Source organism: Ambystoma mexicanum, chromosome 4p, assembly GCF_040938575.1.
Source record: "Ambystoma mexicanum isolate Mex_15411 chromosome 4p, UKY_AmexF1_1, whole genome shotgun sequence".
Classification (NCBI taxonomy): domain Eukaryota; kingdom Metazoa; phylum Chordata; class Amphibia; order Caudata; family Ambystomatidae; genus Ambystoma; species Ambystoma mexicanum.
Genome location: NC_090927.1, coordinates 570,249,991 through 570,269,004, shown reverse-complemented (window position 1 = coordinate 570,269,004; position 19,014 = coordinate 570,249,991). Strand labels below are relative to the sequence as shown.

Here is a 19,014-nt window from a genome sequence, read left to right as displayed (position 1 = left end):
AAGGCTACATTTCACCCCACAGCACAGCTATTCTAGGCAGGCAAAAATGAATGTTGTAATATACATTTGCAGTTGTTTTTTCAGATCAGTAGAATACAGACTGAGGTAAGCAATAATTATTTTAGGATGGCACACAGCTAAGCTAACTCAAGGTAAGTAAAACCTATATACATGTTAAAGGAGCTATCAGCAACTTAAAGGTATGTATAGACCTAAGGCTGTTTTAGCATCTGTATAAAACAGACCAGGGAAAGCAAACCCCAATGTTACACTTAATGAATGACTCAATATTATTCTAGGTAGGTAAAACCTAAGGCAGACATATTCTAAACACGCTATACAGCATGTTAGGGGAAGAAAGACCCAGTTGGGGAACGTATACACCTATTCTTTGAAAGAAATAGTTAGTGAAGCCAACAGAATTACTTTTGTGAAGGAGGCACAGCAATTCACAGGTGAGTAAATTAACCTTGTATATACTTTTCAGAATGGCACAACACACATTCAATGTAAGTAAGAACTTTTGTAACTGTCCACTCTCAGAGTTACAGTTACCAACTAAATCATTTACAAGTAAGTACACTTTTAAACACGTGTTCTCTTTTCTAGGCAACAGTCCCAATCCTTAGAAAGTCTTTCCATTATTCTTGGAGAATGAGTGTTCTCAGTGGCAGAAGGGGGGGGAACTAGATACAACAGACAGTTCAGGGGATCACCAGATCGATTGGCAGGAAGGGTTACAGCAGGCTCCAGTTACACAGCAGGCTCTCTGGTTGCTGGAAATCATTACACCTTCATTTCATCTTCCTCTTCGGTTTCAGCTCCAGTGGTCGACTTGTCATCAGCTTCCAAGTTCAGAGTTGTTATCAGGAACTACAGCACAACCTCTGCATTCTCTCCCCGCTTTTTCCAGCAAGGAGTGGTCTGGCTGTCCAATCAGGACAGCCTGCCCACCACTGGGAGTTGTTTCCTTTCAGGTGGGAGAAAAAGGGTTGCAGAGGTTTGTACTCCTCCCTCATTTCCTGCCTTTCCAGACACCCTGCAGCCTGAACAGGGAAGCTATAGAATTCCCGCAGAAGACAAAACAGCACCTAAGGTAATTCCCACTTGGAATGGCAGGGAAGACCTCAAACAGCAAGCACACAAGAAATGGCAAAGGAAGAATGAGCCCACCATTTTCGAAAAATGGTGGTCCTGTCCATTACCGAGACTGAATTAACAGCCTGTGGGTAATAAAGACTAAAAGTCATAAACGTAAAACCACTGCCATTCATGTAAAACTCGCAATTTTAACATGTGACCAGGTAAGTAAGAACAGAGATACATTGTATCCCCCCAGCACTCCACATAAGGTGGGGTGTGCTGGCTCACTATATAAGATGTAAAGGGGGGTGAAAATCTCTCTTTAATACTTAGGAACAGTAGTTCACTCAAGTACATGAAAGAGAAATTAACAGGCAAGCCCATAGGGGCAACCCAGCCTAAGCCCAAAAGTTGTAGGAAACTATAACTTCAACCATACACTATGGAGAGACATAGAAAGGTCACCCATACAAAGAGTAAAAGACTTGGTGAGAGGGGAAAAAGATTCCCATTCACCTGGAAGCAAGGTAAAATAGTTACCTAGTCAAAGCAAAAGGTTTTGGGGTTCACACAGGTCCGGAAGATCTATCATTGTTATGAAAATCTTACCCAACACTCAGCCATAGTATTATTACTGTTAAGGAAATGGCCATCCCTTCTCTCTTTTTCCAAACTATGCCCGCCTAAAAGGACTGACATTCATCCATGCTATCACAAAACATTCTTCCCCCGCTGCATCCCCCTTCCTTGGTTTGTAGTATCCTTCTCCAGCTTTCCCATCCTCTCATCTTCCCCTTGCTCATTTTCTTTCCACCAAAACGAAAATGTGGAAACCCCCGGGCAGGGTCAAAATATGGCCCTCCATGGACAAGCCTTGCTGTTTTGACTATTATGGTGGTGATTGTGTGCAGTATAAATGCCCATTAGGTATAACTTTAGGAGGCATCATACCCGAGAGGTGCTGAAAATGAATCTAGGCACTGGAATCAAAAAGGTATTGAGAACCCTGATAGGTATTGGAACCAAAGATGCCACATCAAATCAAAAGACGTAATGAACACTGAAAGCAAGCTCCTGGTATCACACACAGTGTTGCAGGGCAGGAGAAACGTACGTTTTCACTTTTTAAAAAACATTTCTTAGCTTTTAGCACCCATGTGTGGTCACTCGCAGGTTCTAATGGCTGAATGGGGGAGGGGAGCAAGGGAGGCACAGGGTGAGGGGCAGACAGCCACAGGGGAGCTCAGAATGCGAGATTATACCCACATACTGAGCTCCCTGAATGGCTAGTGCCTCCGGCGAGGGTGCTAATGAATACATTTGTAGTGTGCATACATTTACACAGATGTGGCTTTTTGGTGCTACGGTAGGCAAAAATGTAAACCAGTATCAGTCAATAGTTAACTTGGGGGAAACTATAGGCTTTAAGGGGTCAGACGAGTTGCTGATGACTCTCCATAGATATTAGGACAGATGTAAGTTGTTTCAAAGCAATGCAATTTGGACTGAAAAACCAAAGCTACTCTACCAGACTCTCCAAAAACGTTGCACTTTGTGCAGAAAAAAACAGCGGCTAAATTCAACAAACACAAAATGGTGGCCCGTTTCTTTGACATAAACGCCATTTTAAACTTGACCTGCTGAATCACTGGAAGCCATCATAAGGCTAGCAAGAATATACAATGCTTTCACATCTAATGATGATGGTAACCCACGTGTGCGGCAGCATTTTTCTCAAGTTGGCATTGATAGACGTGATAGACCGCTATTTCCAAGCAAAGACAAACACACCAGTCTAATCCAGTGGAGAGCAAGGCTGTGGGCACCCACACATGATAGGCTTAAATAGGCATGACATTCTTCAGGACAGTCACATAAAAAAAGTACACACTAATAACAAGGACAATTTGAAGAATAAGGGAGAGTATGGAGTCAACCAGGTTCTTCACCGGGTGTACTTGGGTTGGAAATGTAGGTTCCTCCATTTAGAATATGCAACCATATCTACCTTTTTTCAGTATGAGATTGAGGGAACATGAAGTCAACAGGGGAGACATTGTTTGTCTTTCTACTATACAAGAAACATTAGTTCGTCTCCTGAGTGAATCTCTCCATTCTCCATGGACTCACACTAGACGAGTTGTACTTTCTAGGAGGGGGTACCCGGAGATCGGTTTATGAGGAGTGAGTTATATTATAACTCACATAAGCAGAACATCCCAAACACAAACCCCCGATGGGCTGCAGGTACAACTGTGACTACATTTCAGGATTTTTCTGTCATGTGGCAATAACCTTCTGTATTCTCTTTAACTGTATCGTATAGGAAGTCACCTACCATAATGGTAGCAATGTGCTGCTATCTCTCATAGTTAACCGTCTCTCAATGGGCTGTAACAAAAGCCACATATACTCTCCTAAGCGCTTTGGGTCGTGTTAGTGGGTTTTGATGCTTCAGGTTTCCCTATCTGAAGACATTACCAGACACCATGTATTGGTTTGCAACGAATTTGTAGGTGAACTGCAGTAGTATGGATGGTAGGCTTTCCACTGGTATACCATGGAAGCAGGAAAAGAAGGGAATTCCTACGGAAGAAAAGCATAGGAAGCAGAAGCTTCCTGTTATGTTTCCTTGTTGACTGCCTATGGTCCGCACAATCATTCCTGTTTGGCTTCTGTACCATCTGTCTTAGCTTCATGGAATGTTCCAGTTTATTGGCCAATGAACTTGAATGAATGACTGCATTAATTTAAAACATGTATGGGGGTCAATAAGAGTATTCAAGTAAAAGTAAAATCATGCAATATTTTAAATACCACATGATTTCTACCCTCCCCCCTTTTTTTTTTTAACCAATGAAGTAATATTAAAATACTGCAAATGGTATTTTCCAAATACAGCTTGATTATAGGGTCAGAATACTGCAGAAATTTACCCAGTATTTTGCAAGTAAACAAGGAGTGCACCTCAAAAGAATGCTTACCCCAAAAGTAAAGTAATACACCCCAAAGGTGTGTGCACCGATCCATGCAGCGAACACTGTAGAACCACTACTATTTTCTCTGTCAGAGCAGATGCTACCACGGCCCTACATGCAGTGAAATAATGCCAATGACGCCAGTTCCATGTATATCAAGAGGGAACATTAGGAGACCGCATCTCTGCCCAAGCCACTGGCCACATGGAAGTTAACATGCTTGCGTCGACAGTTCTGTGTAAAAATGTCCCCAGGAAAATTTAGTCATGTGAAAATGTAATTATCAAAAAGTCCTTTTAAAAAATGTAGTCATTCAATAGAAGCAATGCAAAGTGTGAAAATGTTGTCAGTAATAAGGTTGCCATTTAAATAAACAAAAGCACAAGGCTGTAACCCTATTACCCAAACCTCTAATAAAACCTCCACAATCATCATAACAATTCCTAAATCTAATCCCAAACTCGAAATACAACCCCTATTCTACCCTGAATTCTTACAAAACTCTTCAGCACGCCAAAGCATTTTATTTGCATGTTACTAAATACAAAATAAATCAAATTAACCGTGAACCTAACTTCAACCCCACCACCAGCTTGCCACTAATTAAAACTTGTCCTAACCCAAACCCTTGCTTTAATCGTAACTTTAGCCTTACCCTAACTGCAACTTTAACACTTACCCTAATGCTTACTTTACCCTAACCACTAAGCTTATCTCAACCCTTGTCCTACACCAGCATCACCAGCCCTCTCCAACTTCCCTATCCCTTTCTTTAACACTTACCCAAATAATTGTTCTATTAGCACTAGCCTTACCATAACCCTTAGCATCACACATACATACCATGACACTTAATTTACCCCAACCCGAACATCATTAGGCCTGCAGCATCACCCCGACCCTAACCTTTGCTAATTCTAACAAATGTTTACTCTTACCATAACCCCTACCTATCCTACCCTAACCCATATCTTAAACCTAAACCAGGCAATGAGAAGCACACTCAACCCTAGCAGCAGTGCATTTTTGGCTGCTTTTCATCTGCATTGTATACCTACTTTTTGCTTGACAATGTTTTCACTGCAGAGGTATTTTCACCACGACCTTTTCACAGACTACATTTTTGTTGACAACATTTTCACTGGATACTGCGTCTGTTTGATGTTTTGTCATGTGAAAACACAGTACTGAGTCGACATCTGTTAACTACACTATATGGTGATTGCTTGCTCTGTCAAGTAACCCGGAAAGACCCAGTTAGCTCTAATGCAACCAGTTCCCCCCTCATATGTATACAGTGCAAGCACCCACCCTCAGCATACATGCAAAGCAAGTTGTGCCACAGGGAGAAGCGCTACCTAGATGCCTCTGGTGCCAATCCGGGGTGCCTTTACAAGGAGGCGAGGGAAAAGGTCTGAGTCAAAACGTCAGCCATGAATTGAACAATCATGCTGAATCTGGTGGAGAGGGAAAGAATGCTATCCAACACATTTTACATGACATCGCAATTCGTGCTCCTTACAATGCAAGCATTACAAAGCATTAGTTATGGGGCTTCCTGCAATAGATTGGCAACCACACTGGGTATCATGACAACCAGCACTTTGAGGTCGAAATCGCCAAATCAAGTTTTGCACTAAATTAGGCGTGTTTAGTGCACCAAGTTGTCAGGGGTGTGGGGTGGATTTCCTTACGCAAAAGTGTGCCACCGTACAAGCGGCATACTGCTACATGCTAAAGGAGGCACCTCTGCATTTACTGATGAGTGGTCTAACCCTGGGCGGTTCTCTTTTTTTGTACTGACTGTACCTTCATCTTTTCCCTTAAATCTGTCCCTTACCCTCTTCTGTTGGCCCTTGCATTGTTGAAATGGCAAACATTAGCACACTTCCTACAGAAGACCAAAGGCATAAGGGTGAAGCTAAAAGGGGAACTTGGCGGCAAATGATAGGCTTGTAAAACGTGTTAAATTATTGACTGGAAGAGTACACAAATGACATAAGAAACCAGCATGACAAATTTACGTTGTAATGCCAGGCTTAGGAAAAAGAATACGTGTGTCTTTTTTTCACCCTCCCTGAATAAAGTAAAGTAAGCCTAATAAAGGTCTTCCACAGTACTGATACTGGCTACCTTACCCCTAAGCTTTATCTTCTCACCGCCCTCAAATGCATCTGATCAGGCAACAGAGAAAGCCAAAAGTCAGTTAAACGTAAGGGAATACAATGATAAGCGCCACCTATGAAGGATCCAGTGCTGGGCTTCGGCCACTTTGCCCCCCTGTCCTTTTTCACATTAGCCCATTCTTTCCCTCCCATGCAACACCGCCTTGCACTAGCGCAAGCATTACGTAATACTGTCACTTTTGTGATGGTTGTCTTGCACTGCTTGCTTGCTTACCACCAGGCCATTATGAAAATATAGTGAAGTGGGAGGCCGCAAAGACAGGCTCATGTGGAACTGCAAACCCAGATGCGCAACTGAGCAAAATCAGCTCCACTGTTACAAATAAAACACAACAGCAGTAGCCAAGTAACCCACCCACCTGTATTACTGAACAAGGGCCCCACAACCATTCACTGTGTGCAGAGAGACCGAGTAATGTGGAGTAGTTGAGTAATGTGTTCTATCTGAACTGATGGCATAAGAATTCTAGTTCTTAACCCTGGGTAGTCATAGAGGTAACAAGCAAAACAAATACCAATGCAGTGCAAACGTAATCACCTCTAGTCGCGGAGAAAAGGACTACGTAGAGGCCCAAGGGGCTGAGATTACATATGTTTTCAAAGCTTTCCAAAGGACAAGGCTGGCAGAAGATAGGCATATCTCAAAAGACAGATTTCCAATAGATGGCCAGTGTTAGGGATATTTATCGGGTTGATGCTTAATCCCCTCTCCTAGTGAGACCCCCAGCACGTTTTTCTTGACTTCTGGACCTTATTCCTGTTCTTCTGAATGGGAGGAGCCTTTTTCCCCCTTATTCATTCTCACTTGCTCAACCATGGGGACTTTGTTCTTTATGTTTTACCTTATGTTATGGGATCTTGCTTTCCTCCATATCTCTTAAAAGCATCTGTGTCACATTTTTCAGCACACAGCACCCTCTGTGCAGTTTTGCTGCGGACCCTTTGGGTTCTCCTATTTATATTCTTTCATTTTCAATAAGAACTACTGTTCTTAAGGAAAGAGGGATACTTTGTATCCTCCTTAAAATGTGACTTATGAGACATAAGCACACACCCGTTTATGTGGTTTGCTAAGGGGATACGTAGTATCCCCCTGCTCTCTGCTCCTGTGAATTTTTGGTCACAGTGACAACCCTAAAGTTATGGCTGGTGGCAGTGGACATGATCTACCAACCTTTCTGCTATTTTCTACCACAGACTGTATTCACAGCCTCAGTTATGCACAAAAGGGTCGCCTATGTTCTAACATGGTGGCTCCTTTCTTTTTTCACCATTTCTTGTGTGGTTGTCCTTTGTTAGCCCTTCTACCATTCTGGGAGGGGAAGGTCTGAAAGTGTGTTTCGCCTTTGACAGGAACACTTTGAGTAGCCTGTCTTGGCTCAAGTGTGTCAGAGGACAGGAATTGCAGGAGAAGCCCGAAACGCCCCGGTCCTTTGGCTGCTGATGTGTGTAAACAATACCAGTTCCCACTGGGGGCTGGCTGTCCTGATTGGACAGCCACCTGCCCCTTTCTGTAAACTGCAGGGAGAGTTTGAAGAGGAGTGAATGGGAAAACTGAATTAAATGTGGGGTTCCTGAGGCAGAAGGCATGTCAACCACTGGAACAGAAGATCCAAAGCTGAAGACAACCAGATACGCCTGGAGATCATTCCACTAACCGTGAAGTGACCAATGCTGTCCTGATCGCGTTTTCTTATAGACAGAGGAGCTCCGAAGAGCAGGACCCCTTCCCTCTGGCTGGTGGGATGAACTGCAGATTGAGCCATCTCCCAAGGTGCTGTGACCTTCCAGAGCTGCAAGCCGTGAATACCAGGGGACTTGAGACTAATTTGCAGTGCAATGTCTTTGCGTGGACAAATCCTTCCAGGTCTTTGGTGAGCTCCAGTTGGACCTTCAGAGGCACAATCCCCCTCATGGACTGCAGAATCGAGGAAGATCATCCAGATAGTAACCGTTCATTGTTGGAGCTGATTAACAGGCACCAAAATCGCAGACCGATGTGGGAGACCAATTACATCCTTGCTGAGCGTCCTTTCTCATGACTGCTGGTGTGACATCCCATTCAGAGTCCTTCCTTTCATCACCAGACTGAGGAATGGGGAGACCAGGTCTGTTGCTGCTGCACAGGAAAGTATCCAGCTGCATTTTCTTCAACCACCTTAAGGTACTGTGGGGATCAAGTCAGAACTTACCTAAAGCCGCATAGTCGCTCCAGTGTGACTGGAGTGTGATACTAGGTGTTTGGGTGTCCTCCCATACCTCTTGCCCAGGATTAACAGCTTGTGAGCTTTTAGGGAGTCCTTTGCAGGGTCTTTAATAACTGTTATCTTGCATAAGCATTTTATTTGAGTAACTAAAGTATCCTGACAACTTCAAATGTTCTGCTGCTGCATGAGACCTTTGCTCCATCCTAAAATGACTTTGATAAACTCTTGACTAGTTATGGATTGGACTGCTAAAGCATTAGACACCTTGAAAAGTGTTGCTAAGAAGTAAACTACTGCTAATAGTGTTGAACAACCCTCCCTTTCCTTCCTATAGACCTCTGTGAGACTTTGTAATTGAATGAAACTGTCATTTCACTCTAACAAATGCAGGTGCGTGTCACTATTTAAACAGTGGAACTGTCATTTTCTGTAACAATTGTAAGCACAATCAACTACTATTGAAGCAGTCACCCTTACAAGTATTGTTGATATTTACTATGTGTATTGGTTAGTCTAAAATAGTATTTACTTACCTGCCTTGTGTATATAAAATAAATGTATATTTTATTATAACTTTCAATGTGTAAGAGTTTCTTTGGGCTATTGTATTGACTGGGTTCATTGTACTTACCTACAGCTCACATCTTCCTCCTAAAATAATCCTGGCTGCTCTGCCATTCTACCAATCGTTTGGGCTGTACAGACTTATATTAAGAGTTGGGGGATCTGTATACCAAGGGATAGTTTTACAGAGTCTTACCTCCCACTGGACTTTAGGAAAACTGCCCTAACAGCCACCTGGTGTAGAAATAGTCAGACTCGCCTCTACATTTACAATCTGATGGAGGGGTCATCCAGCAGAGGTTTGCTCTTGGTGTGTTCAGAACAATAAATAGCAATCTTTCCACCAAGATAAATTGTGATGCATTTCATAGCCGCTTGAACGTTAAGCAAAAGGATTGTTAAAGATGGCTCTGTTTAATGGGTAACGCCTAGGCAATTATGGTCCAAGATGTCATCCCAATATTTTATGATTTAATTCTTTAATTGCTTCTTCTGAGTACAGTGTTTTTGTATTGTGCTGTATGCCGAACTCCTCCAGCTTTTAAACTCCTGACCCGGGATCGATCCCATGTTGCAGGGCATCATCTTGTTCACAGGGAAAGAGCATTACAACTGAGCTATCCTCCGGGGAGCTAGCCATGCACGATATTCCACGTGCACTCAGTTGCAGCTTTGGGGATAACAAAGCCAGCTGACTCAAAGTGGATGTTCATTGTAGGAAGCCGCAGTTAGCACCTATCACTTAGGGACAAAAGTTGGGGCCAGTCTTAAATATTTATTATTAAATAGGCTGACTCCATTTCAGCCACTCTATTGTGCTTTAATTCTCTACACATGTTTTGTTTTCAAAACAATTAAGTATCTTATTTGTTGCAACTGAAGAATAACAAACCACTGAACATGTTTGTCTAGGACCTAAAACCACTTCTGAAGTTAAGAGTGTCTGGTGCTGCTGTGCATAAGTGTTGTTTATCGCTCGCTTCCCTATGTTTTGTGTGGTGTAAAAAAAATATATTGTTTTCATTCGTTTCAGCTGTCAAGTCTTCCTTTGTGGCTAAAGAAGAGCAACTCAGCTTCAGAGACTGTGCTCAAGCTTACAAATCGGGACTCACCACAAGCGGAATCTACACTTTAACCATTCCCAATACCACAGAGCATGTTAAGGTACGATGCTATTCCCAAATTCTCCATGATGTACCGACATATCGCCAACTTGCCATCTCCGCAAGGAGCCTTCATCACAAATGCGGTGGATCTCCAACGTAGTCAGGGAGAAGCACATGAAATGAAGCATTCATAAGAATTGGCGTTCTTGGTGTGTACTATTTGTCAAGAAAGGTAGATGTCTGTAGCTGAAGGACTGCTTACTTTCACTTGTACCTCTACTAAATGCAGAATGCATTTTGAGTATAGTATTTAGACAGGAAGGGTCTATAATACATTCAAAATATTCTCTGATCCTCAATTATTTTTCCAGTGAGCAAATTGCATGTCTTCTACAATAAAGACGTGCAAACCCATTGTGTCACTAGACACATAGCATTGATGTTTTTCAAGTAGGGTGAAATTCCTTAGTTAAATCCCCTCAAGTAAGATAGACTGTGACAAGGAGGTGGTTGTTTCTTCTGCTGAATGTCCCCTGCCTAGCCTGGATCTGAGGACGATTTTTACGTTAAAAGTGTTGTGTTCCTGCTGGTACACTCAAAGAAATATATTTATTAACATTTACAAAACAGACATTAAATATCGGTATTTCACAACAACTTTTTGGAAAAACACTGAATTATTGGGTGTACAAAAGACACAGAGGATGTGTATACAATAGACAAACTCCACAACACCCCAGCATTGTGACAAGCATTTTATACATTTCTCAGTGATAGATTCCAGTAGGCATTTATTAAAAAGTGTGCATTAAGATGAAATTGGGGTTATTTCAAGTGAGTAAGAGACAGCTATAAGTGCTATTATATAATCTGCCTGTGCATCCTCTTAAGAAATGTATCTTTCGAATGGATTGTGTACTCCGATGTATTCCTCATCTTTGACATGTAATGTCCAGCTTCAGCTGCTTCAGAAAAGAAATTCGGCAAAGGGCGCTGTGCGTCGATGGCGTTGAGTCGAAGGCCTCTGTCGAGGGTGACGTCATCAGATGTTATATGTAGCAAGCGCCGCACCCGTTGGCCTCAGTTCTGTTTTTCTGCAAGCGCGGTTGCTTCGCGAGAAACTCGGCACGCCTCTTTACTTGTGAAAGTTATATTCTCGACTGTTTTCTAAGAACTCGACGATTATGTCTTCTTCGTCTACACCGTCGACACCCAAGTCCGGTTTCAAAAAATGTAGAGACTGCGGATCGAAGATGTCCTTAACCGACCGGCATTGAATCTGCCTTTAGTGCCTCGGAGTGGACCACGATACGAATGCTTGTTGCAAGTGCCAGTCCATGACGGGAAAAGTCTTGAGGGAACAAAAGTGGTAGCTTAAGGTAGGAAAAGTTTCCAAGACCCCTAAGCCCCGGACTGCTGGACCTTCGACCGATGAGTCGAGAGGCGACTCTCCTCGGAGGTAGAAGGCCAAGCGTTCAAGGTCAAGGAGTGGTTCCCGCCACTTGTCTTCTTCGAAGAGGTCGAAGAGAAGGCACCGCAGGTCGCCTTTGTCAACGTCTTTGTCTGACGGTTCCCCCGACAGGGTTGCATGCCCGTCCACACCCGCAGCATGGGAATCTATCCGTGTGGGAATGTAAATATCTTTGAAAGACAAAGTCATGCTCTGACCGAGCCTTGTAAGGAAGCCGGAAAGGAGAGGTCTCGGCCTAAAATGTGCACGTCCTCTATCCTGAGTAAAAGGCGTGATCCGCATTGAGAGCCCTCGAGGCCTCGATCTGAAAAATCAAAGGATCACTCGAGACATGCGGAGAGACAGAGGTCGTCGACACCTTCAGCGCCATTGGTGCCTATGATGCCCATCAGGCACTAGACCCCGACTAAACCGTCGATGCCATCGACGCCAGTGTCGACATCGATGCTGAAACCGCCAAGGCCAGCTGCGCCAATTTTGCCGACTAAGCCATTACAACATAGTGACCTTCCGAAAAAGGCACGGTCAAAGAAAACGTCGACGACTTTGACAACGTCGAAGCCTTTGGTTTCAAAACCAGAAAAAATATATACTTCTTTTTCAAGTCCCTAACTTCAATTTTTGAGGAGGAAGAACGCTCAGATGATGAAGATGCCCTTTTTTGGGCTTCGGTATGATACACCTAATGTGCCTGAATGGCTTATTTCAGAGGAAAGCAAGATGTAAGATCTAAATGATAATTTGCACAATGCAAGTGGAATTGACACCCCTCCAGAGCTGGAGTTCGGAAGACCAGAACCAGGGAAGCATGCTGACTCCTCTTACAGGCAGCTCACGTCTAAGGTTTTTGAATACTTGGTTTGGTCTAGGCCTCCAGCCCCCTATGATCAAGATGATCTAACTGACATTCTGGACAAGGTTCCACCTACTGATCCAGTTTTGCCTTTCCATGTGGCACTTCAAAAAAAGGGTGGCCAGGATTTGGGAGACACCGGAAACTAATTTGGCAGTCGACAAAAATCTCACCAAAAATACTGCACCTCCAGTAATGACCCCGGCTACCTGTCAAAGCACCCCACTCTGGAGAGTCTGGTGGTCCAGGCAGCTATTGCTACCTCAAAACAAGCTGCGTACCCTACCATCCCTCCTGATAGGGACAACAAGCGCTTAGATGGATGGGCGAGAAAGGTATTTTCTGCAGGAAGCATGGCATTAAAATCTGCCAACTCCACTTGTGCCCTTGCAAAGTTTTCGTACACTCTATGGGAGTGTATTGCTATTGCAGCAGTGCATATTCCCGAAGGGGATGAATGGGACAGCTTCTTAGCTATTGTTAAGGATGGCAAGGAAGCCATGTGCAATCCCTTCAATATGGATTGGATTCTGCAGATAGCATCAGCAGGTCCATGGCTAACAGCACTGTGATGCACCAATTTGCGTGGTTTTGCACCTGATGTGCAGGCTAGACTTCTCAACATGCCATTTGACGGGTCTCATCTTTTTGGCTTCAAGGCTGACGAGAGCCTTGAGAAGTTGCAGACCTCAAAGGCAGCGGCCAAATCTTTAGGTGCTGCTGTTTAGCAACCTCACCCTTTTCTTCCTAGCGGACAACCTTGGAGATGTAGATCTTTTCGCAACAACTCCTCATTTGGAAGGGCAAGAGGAATGGCCAGTCAAAGAGGCCAAAGAAAATGTCCTTGTGGTAGACGAGGTAGAGGTGCCAAGCCGGCTCAAGCAGCAGCCTCTTTACCATCGGCCTCTGCAACAGCCGCTAGAGAGCCACTATGAGGTCTTGAGTCACAGCTCACCAGTGGGGGGCAGACTGTCTCAGCATCTAGAAGAATGGCGAGACATTACTTCAGATGATTGGGCTCTGGAAGCAATAGCCCACGGTTACTGCCTTCCTTTTATAAAGAAGCCTTAGAGCAATCCAATGGGGAAACATTATTTGAAGATTCCGGATCCGCTCCTTCTGCAGGAAATGTTCACCCTGCTAGAGAAACGTGCTATAGAATTAGTGCCTGTAGTGGAGAGGAACAAGGGTTGGTATTCCACATATTTTTTGATGCTCAAAAAGGGCAGAGGACTGAGACCGATCTTGGACTTGAGATACTTCAACAAGTTCCTCAGGAAGGACAAGTTCAAGATGGTCACTCTTTCTCAAATCCTTCAGGCCCTCCACCTTCAGGATTGGTTGGTTTCATTGCACCTTCTGGATGCTTATTTTCACGTGCCAATCCATCTCAAGCACAGAAAATACCCGAGTTTCTTGGTTGCCGGCTCGCACTATCAATTTTGAGTCCTGCCATTCGGGCTGACCTCAGCCCGAGGGTTTTCAACCAAACTGATGGCGGTGGTAGCAGCGAGTCTCAGGAGAGGGGGGATGCATGTCTACCCCTACCTGGATGATTGACTGATCAGGGCATGTTCTCCAGAACAAGCCCAGAATTATCTCAACATTAACTGCTACTCCCTTCACAGACTGAGCGTCTTCCTTAATTTCAAGAAGTCCCATATGACACCTTCCCAAAAGCTCCAATACATCAGAGCTGTGATAGATACATCCCCGGGAAAGAGCTTGCCACCCGAGGTGAGGGCTCAAGACATTTTTCAGATGTTAACCACATTTCAGAGTGCCTAATTTCTTCCAGTCTTCGAATTTTTGAGGTTGCTCGGCCTTGTGGCATCCTGCATTTTTCTGGTGCCAGAGGCCCACCTGAGAATGTGATCCCTTCAATGGGCGCTCAGAAAACAATGGTCCCAATTCTCAGGAAAGATGTTGGATCGACTTCAGATTCCATCCAGAGTCTCACAGGCTCTTCTGTGGTGGGCCTGTGAGGAATATATTCTGAAGGGAGAACCTTTTTGGGCAACCATGACCAGAGATTATGGTAGTGATGGATGCCTCACACACGGCGTGGGGAGCCCACGTCAACAATCTGACAAGTCAGTGGTCGTTTTTCTCCATTGGAGTCCAAACTATACATCAATCTTTTGGAGCTGAGCGCAATCAGACTAGTGCTGAAGGCTTTTCTACCCTCTATACGAGGAAAGAATGTCCTGATAATTACGGACAACACAGTGGCCATCTAATACTTCAACAGGAAATTAAGTGTAGGGTCACTAGCACTGTACAGGGAGGCAATGCAGCTCTGGTATTGGGCAATTCAAAAAGGAATCTCCATATCGGCAGTTCAGCTAGCCGGGGAGGAGAACAAGTTTTGCAACTGGTGCAGAGAAAAGAATGTTGATCCTTTTCAGTGTAAAACGTGTTTTATCCTTTTTGCTTTCATTAGCAAATAAAGGTCTTCGGGTTGGCACCATTAAGGGATACTTGGCAGCACTGTCAATCTTTAAGCGCTCATTAGAAGAATGTTCTTATTTCAAGATCCCATTGGTGACCGAGTTTCTAAAAGGGCTCACTAATGTGTTTCCTCCATCTCCTTTTCGGGTTCCGGTTTGGGACCTCAATCAGGTTTTGGAATTTCTGATGTGTGCTCCATTTGAACCTTTGCACACATGTCCGTTAAGGTTGCTAACCTTTACGACAATACTATTAGCTCTAACATCAGCCCATAGAGTGAGCAAGTTGCAGGGACTTTGTTCCAAGCCACCCTTTACCATATTCCACAAAGACAGGGTTGTGTTAAGGGTAAAACCCTCCTTCTTGCCAAAGGTACTTTCGGATTTACGTAAGTCAGAAAATTGTTCATCCTGCCTTCTACTCTCAACCTCACCCATGTAAGGAAGAGGAAAGGCTTCACAGACTGGATCCTAAGAGAGTGTTAAGTTTTTACATCTCCAGAATGGCAAAGTTGAGAGTGGACGACCAACTTTTTATAGGATACACAGCACACAAATTAGGCCAGGCTGTTTCCAAACAGACCTTGTCTAGATGGATCATTCTTACCATATCTGAATGCTACAGGCTAGCAGGCAAAGACCCTCCTGAAGATTTGCGTGATCATTCCACTAGGGGCACGGCTATGTCCACAGCCCTTCAAAGGGGCGTTCCTATTGGGAATATCAGTGATGCTGAAACGTGGTCATCAATACACACGTTTACAAAGCATTATTGTCTGGATGCTTCCCATTCCCAAGACGTTGCCTTTGGAAAGGCAGTACTTTACTCTGCCCTGGAAAATCCTTAATTTATAAATTCTACACCCTCCTCCTACCAAAAATACTGCTTTGGGAGTCTGTCAAAGATGAGGAGTACGTTGGAGGGGACAATCCATTCGAAGAAAAAGTTACTTAGCCCTGGTAACATTCTTTCAACTGGATGTTCCTCCTACGTATTCCTAATCACCCTCCCAACCGACCCTTCTGTAGAATTTCCCATGCTATTACAGCTTTCGTTCCACCAAGGCTGAGTACTGTCATGCCCTTATTTATGGCATATGGACTACACGAAGAAGGGAAAACAGAACTGAGGCCAACAGGCGCCACACGTGCTACATATAACCTCAGATGGCGTCACCCTTGAAGGAAGCCTTCGAGGGACATCGACTCAACATCATCGATGCACAGCGCCCTCTGACAAAATGTTTTTCCGAAGCAGCTGAAGCTGGACATTACATGTCCAAGATGAAGAATACGTTGGAGGAACATCCAGTCCAAAGAACGTTACCAGGGGTAAGTAACTTGTTCTTTTCCAGCAAAGTAATCAGACTTGCTTTGGGTTTCTTATTTCTTCCGTTAATGGTGAAACATATTTGTACGCAGAAATCTGTAGTGCCATAATTCAAGTTAAAAGGTCAACATTATATTAAAGGATAATGCAAACTCACCATTGCCCATTACAAGAATTGATCTAAAGTAAAACGAACGATCCTCCTGAGGAAGCTACAGAAGCAGTGAAGCACAGGTTGCGATTACAGTCTATGTGAAAAATTGAATGCAACCAATAATCACAAAAACGCAAAGAGGTAATTGAACAAAATGACACATATGAGAAGGATTAAGTGGATATAATTGACTAGCAGTAAGAAATTTCACGCAATAAATGTAATGCAAACACAATTAAAAGAAAGAAATAAAATCAACTTGCATTACTCTGTTTGAAAAAGATAAATGCATTATGGAAGAAGTTCAGTGCATCATATAAATCTATTTATAGTATTCACAATATGTCTTGCAAAAATGCTAAAATATGGAGCACACATAACCTCTGCGTATCAACCACAAAATCCTGGGCAACAAGCTCTTCTTTCTGCACAGATTAAATCAGAGAAAGGTTTGACACCATGTTTTGAGACCTTTTATTTCACTAACTAGAACTATGATGCTGTAATGGTAAAAATCCATTCGCTTTTGAAGTCCCAGGGATTCCAACATCTAAATTCTATGAGACTTTGAAAGCCAATGCCTTGTACCATTGCAGCATAATATTTTACATCAGCCCAATAAAACTCAGATTTTAAGTTAAAAACCAAGAATGTTATTTCAACTATAGGCACAGCACGATACATAAAAAGTATCATGCTCTGATTCATCTATCTTAGAAATATGACACCATTTCCAAAATGATACGTTGCAATGTGAAGAATCTTAAATACCAATGTATGTGCAATGATATCACTAAATAGTCTTTGTCCCTTATTGCATTTTTATGTTTCACTAATGTGGTGCAATATAAACCACATTGGGTAGGTTTACATTCAACTTCTTGAAAATGTCAACCAACATGCAGTTGCATAAAACGATGACTGCTGGTCACCTCCAGAATCCAGTCCAGCTACGGTTGTCATCTCTTCTCCATCTCGGTTCCTAAAGAATAAGTGTCTCAACGGTATTACCCAAATTGTTTGTTTACAATTGTTCGAATGAACAATGGACCTTTGGCCTTTGGGTGGGGGGTTGTGGGGGGTTTCCCTCCACATATATGTTATAATTGACCTTCACAATTCATTCAATTGTGAAAAGGTTAATTGTAATTCGAACAGTTGTAAAACGAACAATTCGTATACAACCGTCTCAACATCCTCCATGATTTGGAGGCAAAACAGACAATATGTCCCACAGACCTGTCCCAGGGTGCTCAGTGCGTCAGTAAAAGTGGTCGGGATGCTGTGTAATCCAGTCCAACCCAAGCAGGTGTCATTCCAAATCCAAACTACTGCTCAAAGGAAGCCCCCAGGCGGGTCAGTGTCTCACATAGTAACCCTCAGCTGGGGTTACAATGTCTATGGGGGTGGGTGATTGTTTCTGTGAAACCCTGGCATGCTCACCCGAGGACTTATTAGCTTGGAGACCTAAGATGAAAAGATGTTCCCAAAAGCGCACACATCAGGAACCAAGAAGCAAAGTTCTTATTGCTGTATATCAAACAGCAAATTGTAATACTAGACCTTTTGTAGATGTGGGAAGAGGAGGACTTGAAGCAATATGTGCTCCTTGGTAAAGCACCTTGACATTAGCACCCTGCTATTCACACTGATATTTTCTGTTTGGTAAAGCACACTGTGGTATGTGCTCTCTTATATCCACATTGCAGCTTTTCAGCCCAGTCTCCCACCATAACGGACATCACACCACACAACACACTGCACCAAATAGGAAGACCAGAACTGCCACAAAGTACATGCCTGGCATTTAAGAGCTGATGCTGTTCACTGCACAAACTCAAGCTAGAAGCAAAGACCCTAGCCAGCAGACCACCCCACACAACCACAATGCTCGAGAATGCCATAACAGACACATACAAGATGCACAATAGGCCTTTCCACTTTAGGGCACATTCCAAAAGACTGCACACCAAAAACATCAAGAAGCTTACCCTGAACACAGAGTCCATCTGGATCCACCAGCACAGCAACATAGTCTTGCACTGCTCCCTTTGCTCCTACTACCCAACCCCAATTCATATCCCACAGGTTCCATGGTGTGGTTCTACTCTCTACACATGGTTCAAGGCTGTGAAGCCACCAAGCAAACTCAGTTACATCTCCTGATGGTGAAAATATGTTCATCGCTGCTGCAATTGCTGTCTTTTTGTTTTTTAAATGCAGACTTGGTTTTGTGCTGTATAAAAATGGAATACTTATCTTTATTAAACACTATTCTGAAAGGCATAGTGATCTCCGACAGTACTCTCCCCTCTCCCAATTGGAGCGTGTCAAGAAAACGCTAGAGAAGCTGAAGGTTGTGGGCTATTACTATGTGGCGCAGAGCCCCCCCCCCCCTCTCAAGCAAGGCGTCCCTCCGAAGGGGCACATTATATCCCTCTGGCAATTGAGCCACGAGTGCGACATACACATGTCGAACGTGCACAATATAAACTAACCCGCATCGTATCGTGCATTGGCTGTAAAGCACACAACTAATACAGCAGACTTTCCTCAGTAAAAAGGACTGTTCAACTATCATGGCGAAAGGAAAGCATAATGAAGTGTTTTAACTCTTCCCTGGGGCAATGTG

At 43.6% G+C, this 19,014-nt stretch overlaps 2 protein-coding genes across 2 annotated transcripts in view; one reads left to right on the top strand and one right to left on the bottom strand.

Annotated features, from left to right (window-relative positions):
• MCPH1 (microcephalin 1) overlaps positions 1-19,014 on the bottom strand; it is a 2,120,508-nt gene that overhangs the window by 810,370 nt on the left and 1,291,124 nt on the right. The gene's annotated exons all lie outside the window — the stretch shown is intronic.
• Positions 1-19,014, top strand: part of ANGPT2 (angiopoietin 2) — a 275,156-nt gene that overhangs the window by 201,584 nt on the left and 54,558 nt on the right. Inside the window, exon 5 of the mRNA XM_069606101.1 lies at positions 10,052-10,182. Coding sequence (XP_069462202.1) covers positions 10,052-10,182 — 131 coding nt within the window. The remainder of the gene's footprint in view (positions 1-10,051; positions 10,183-19,014) is intronic.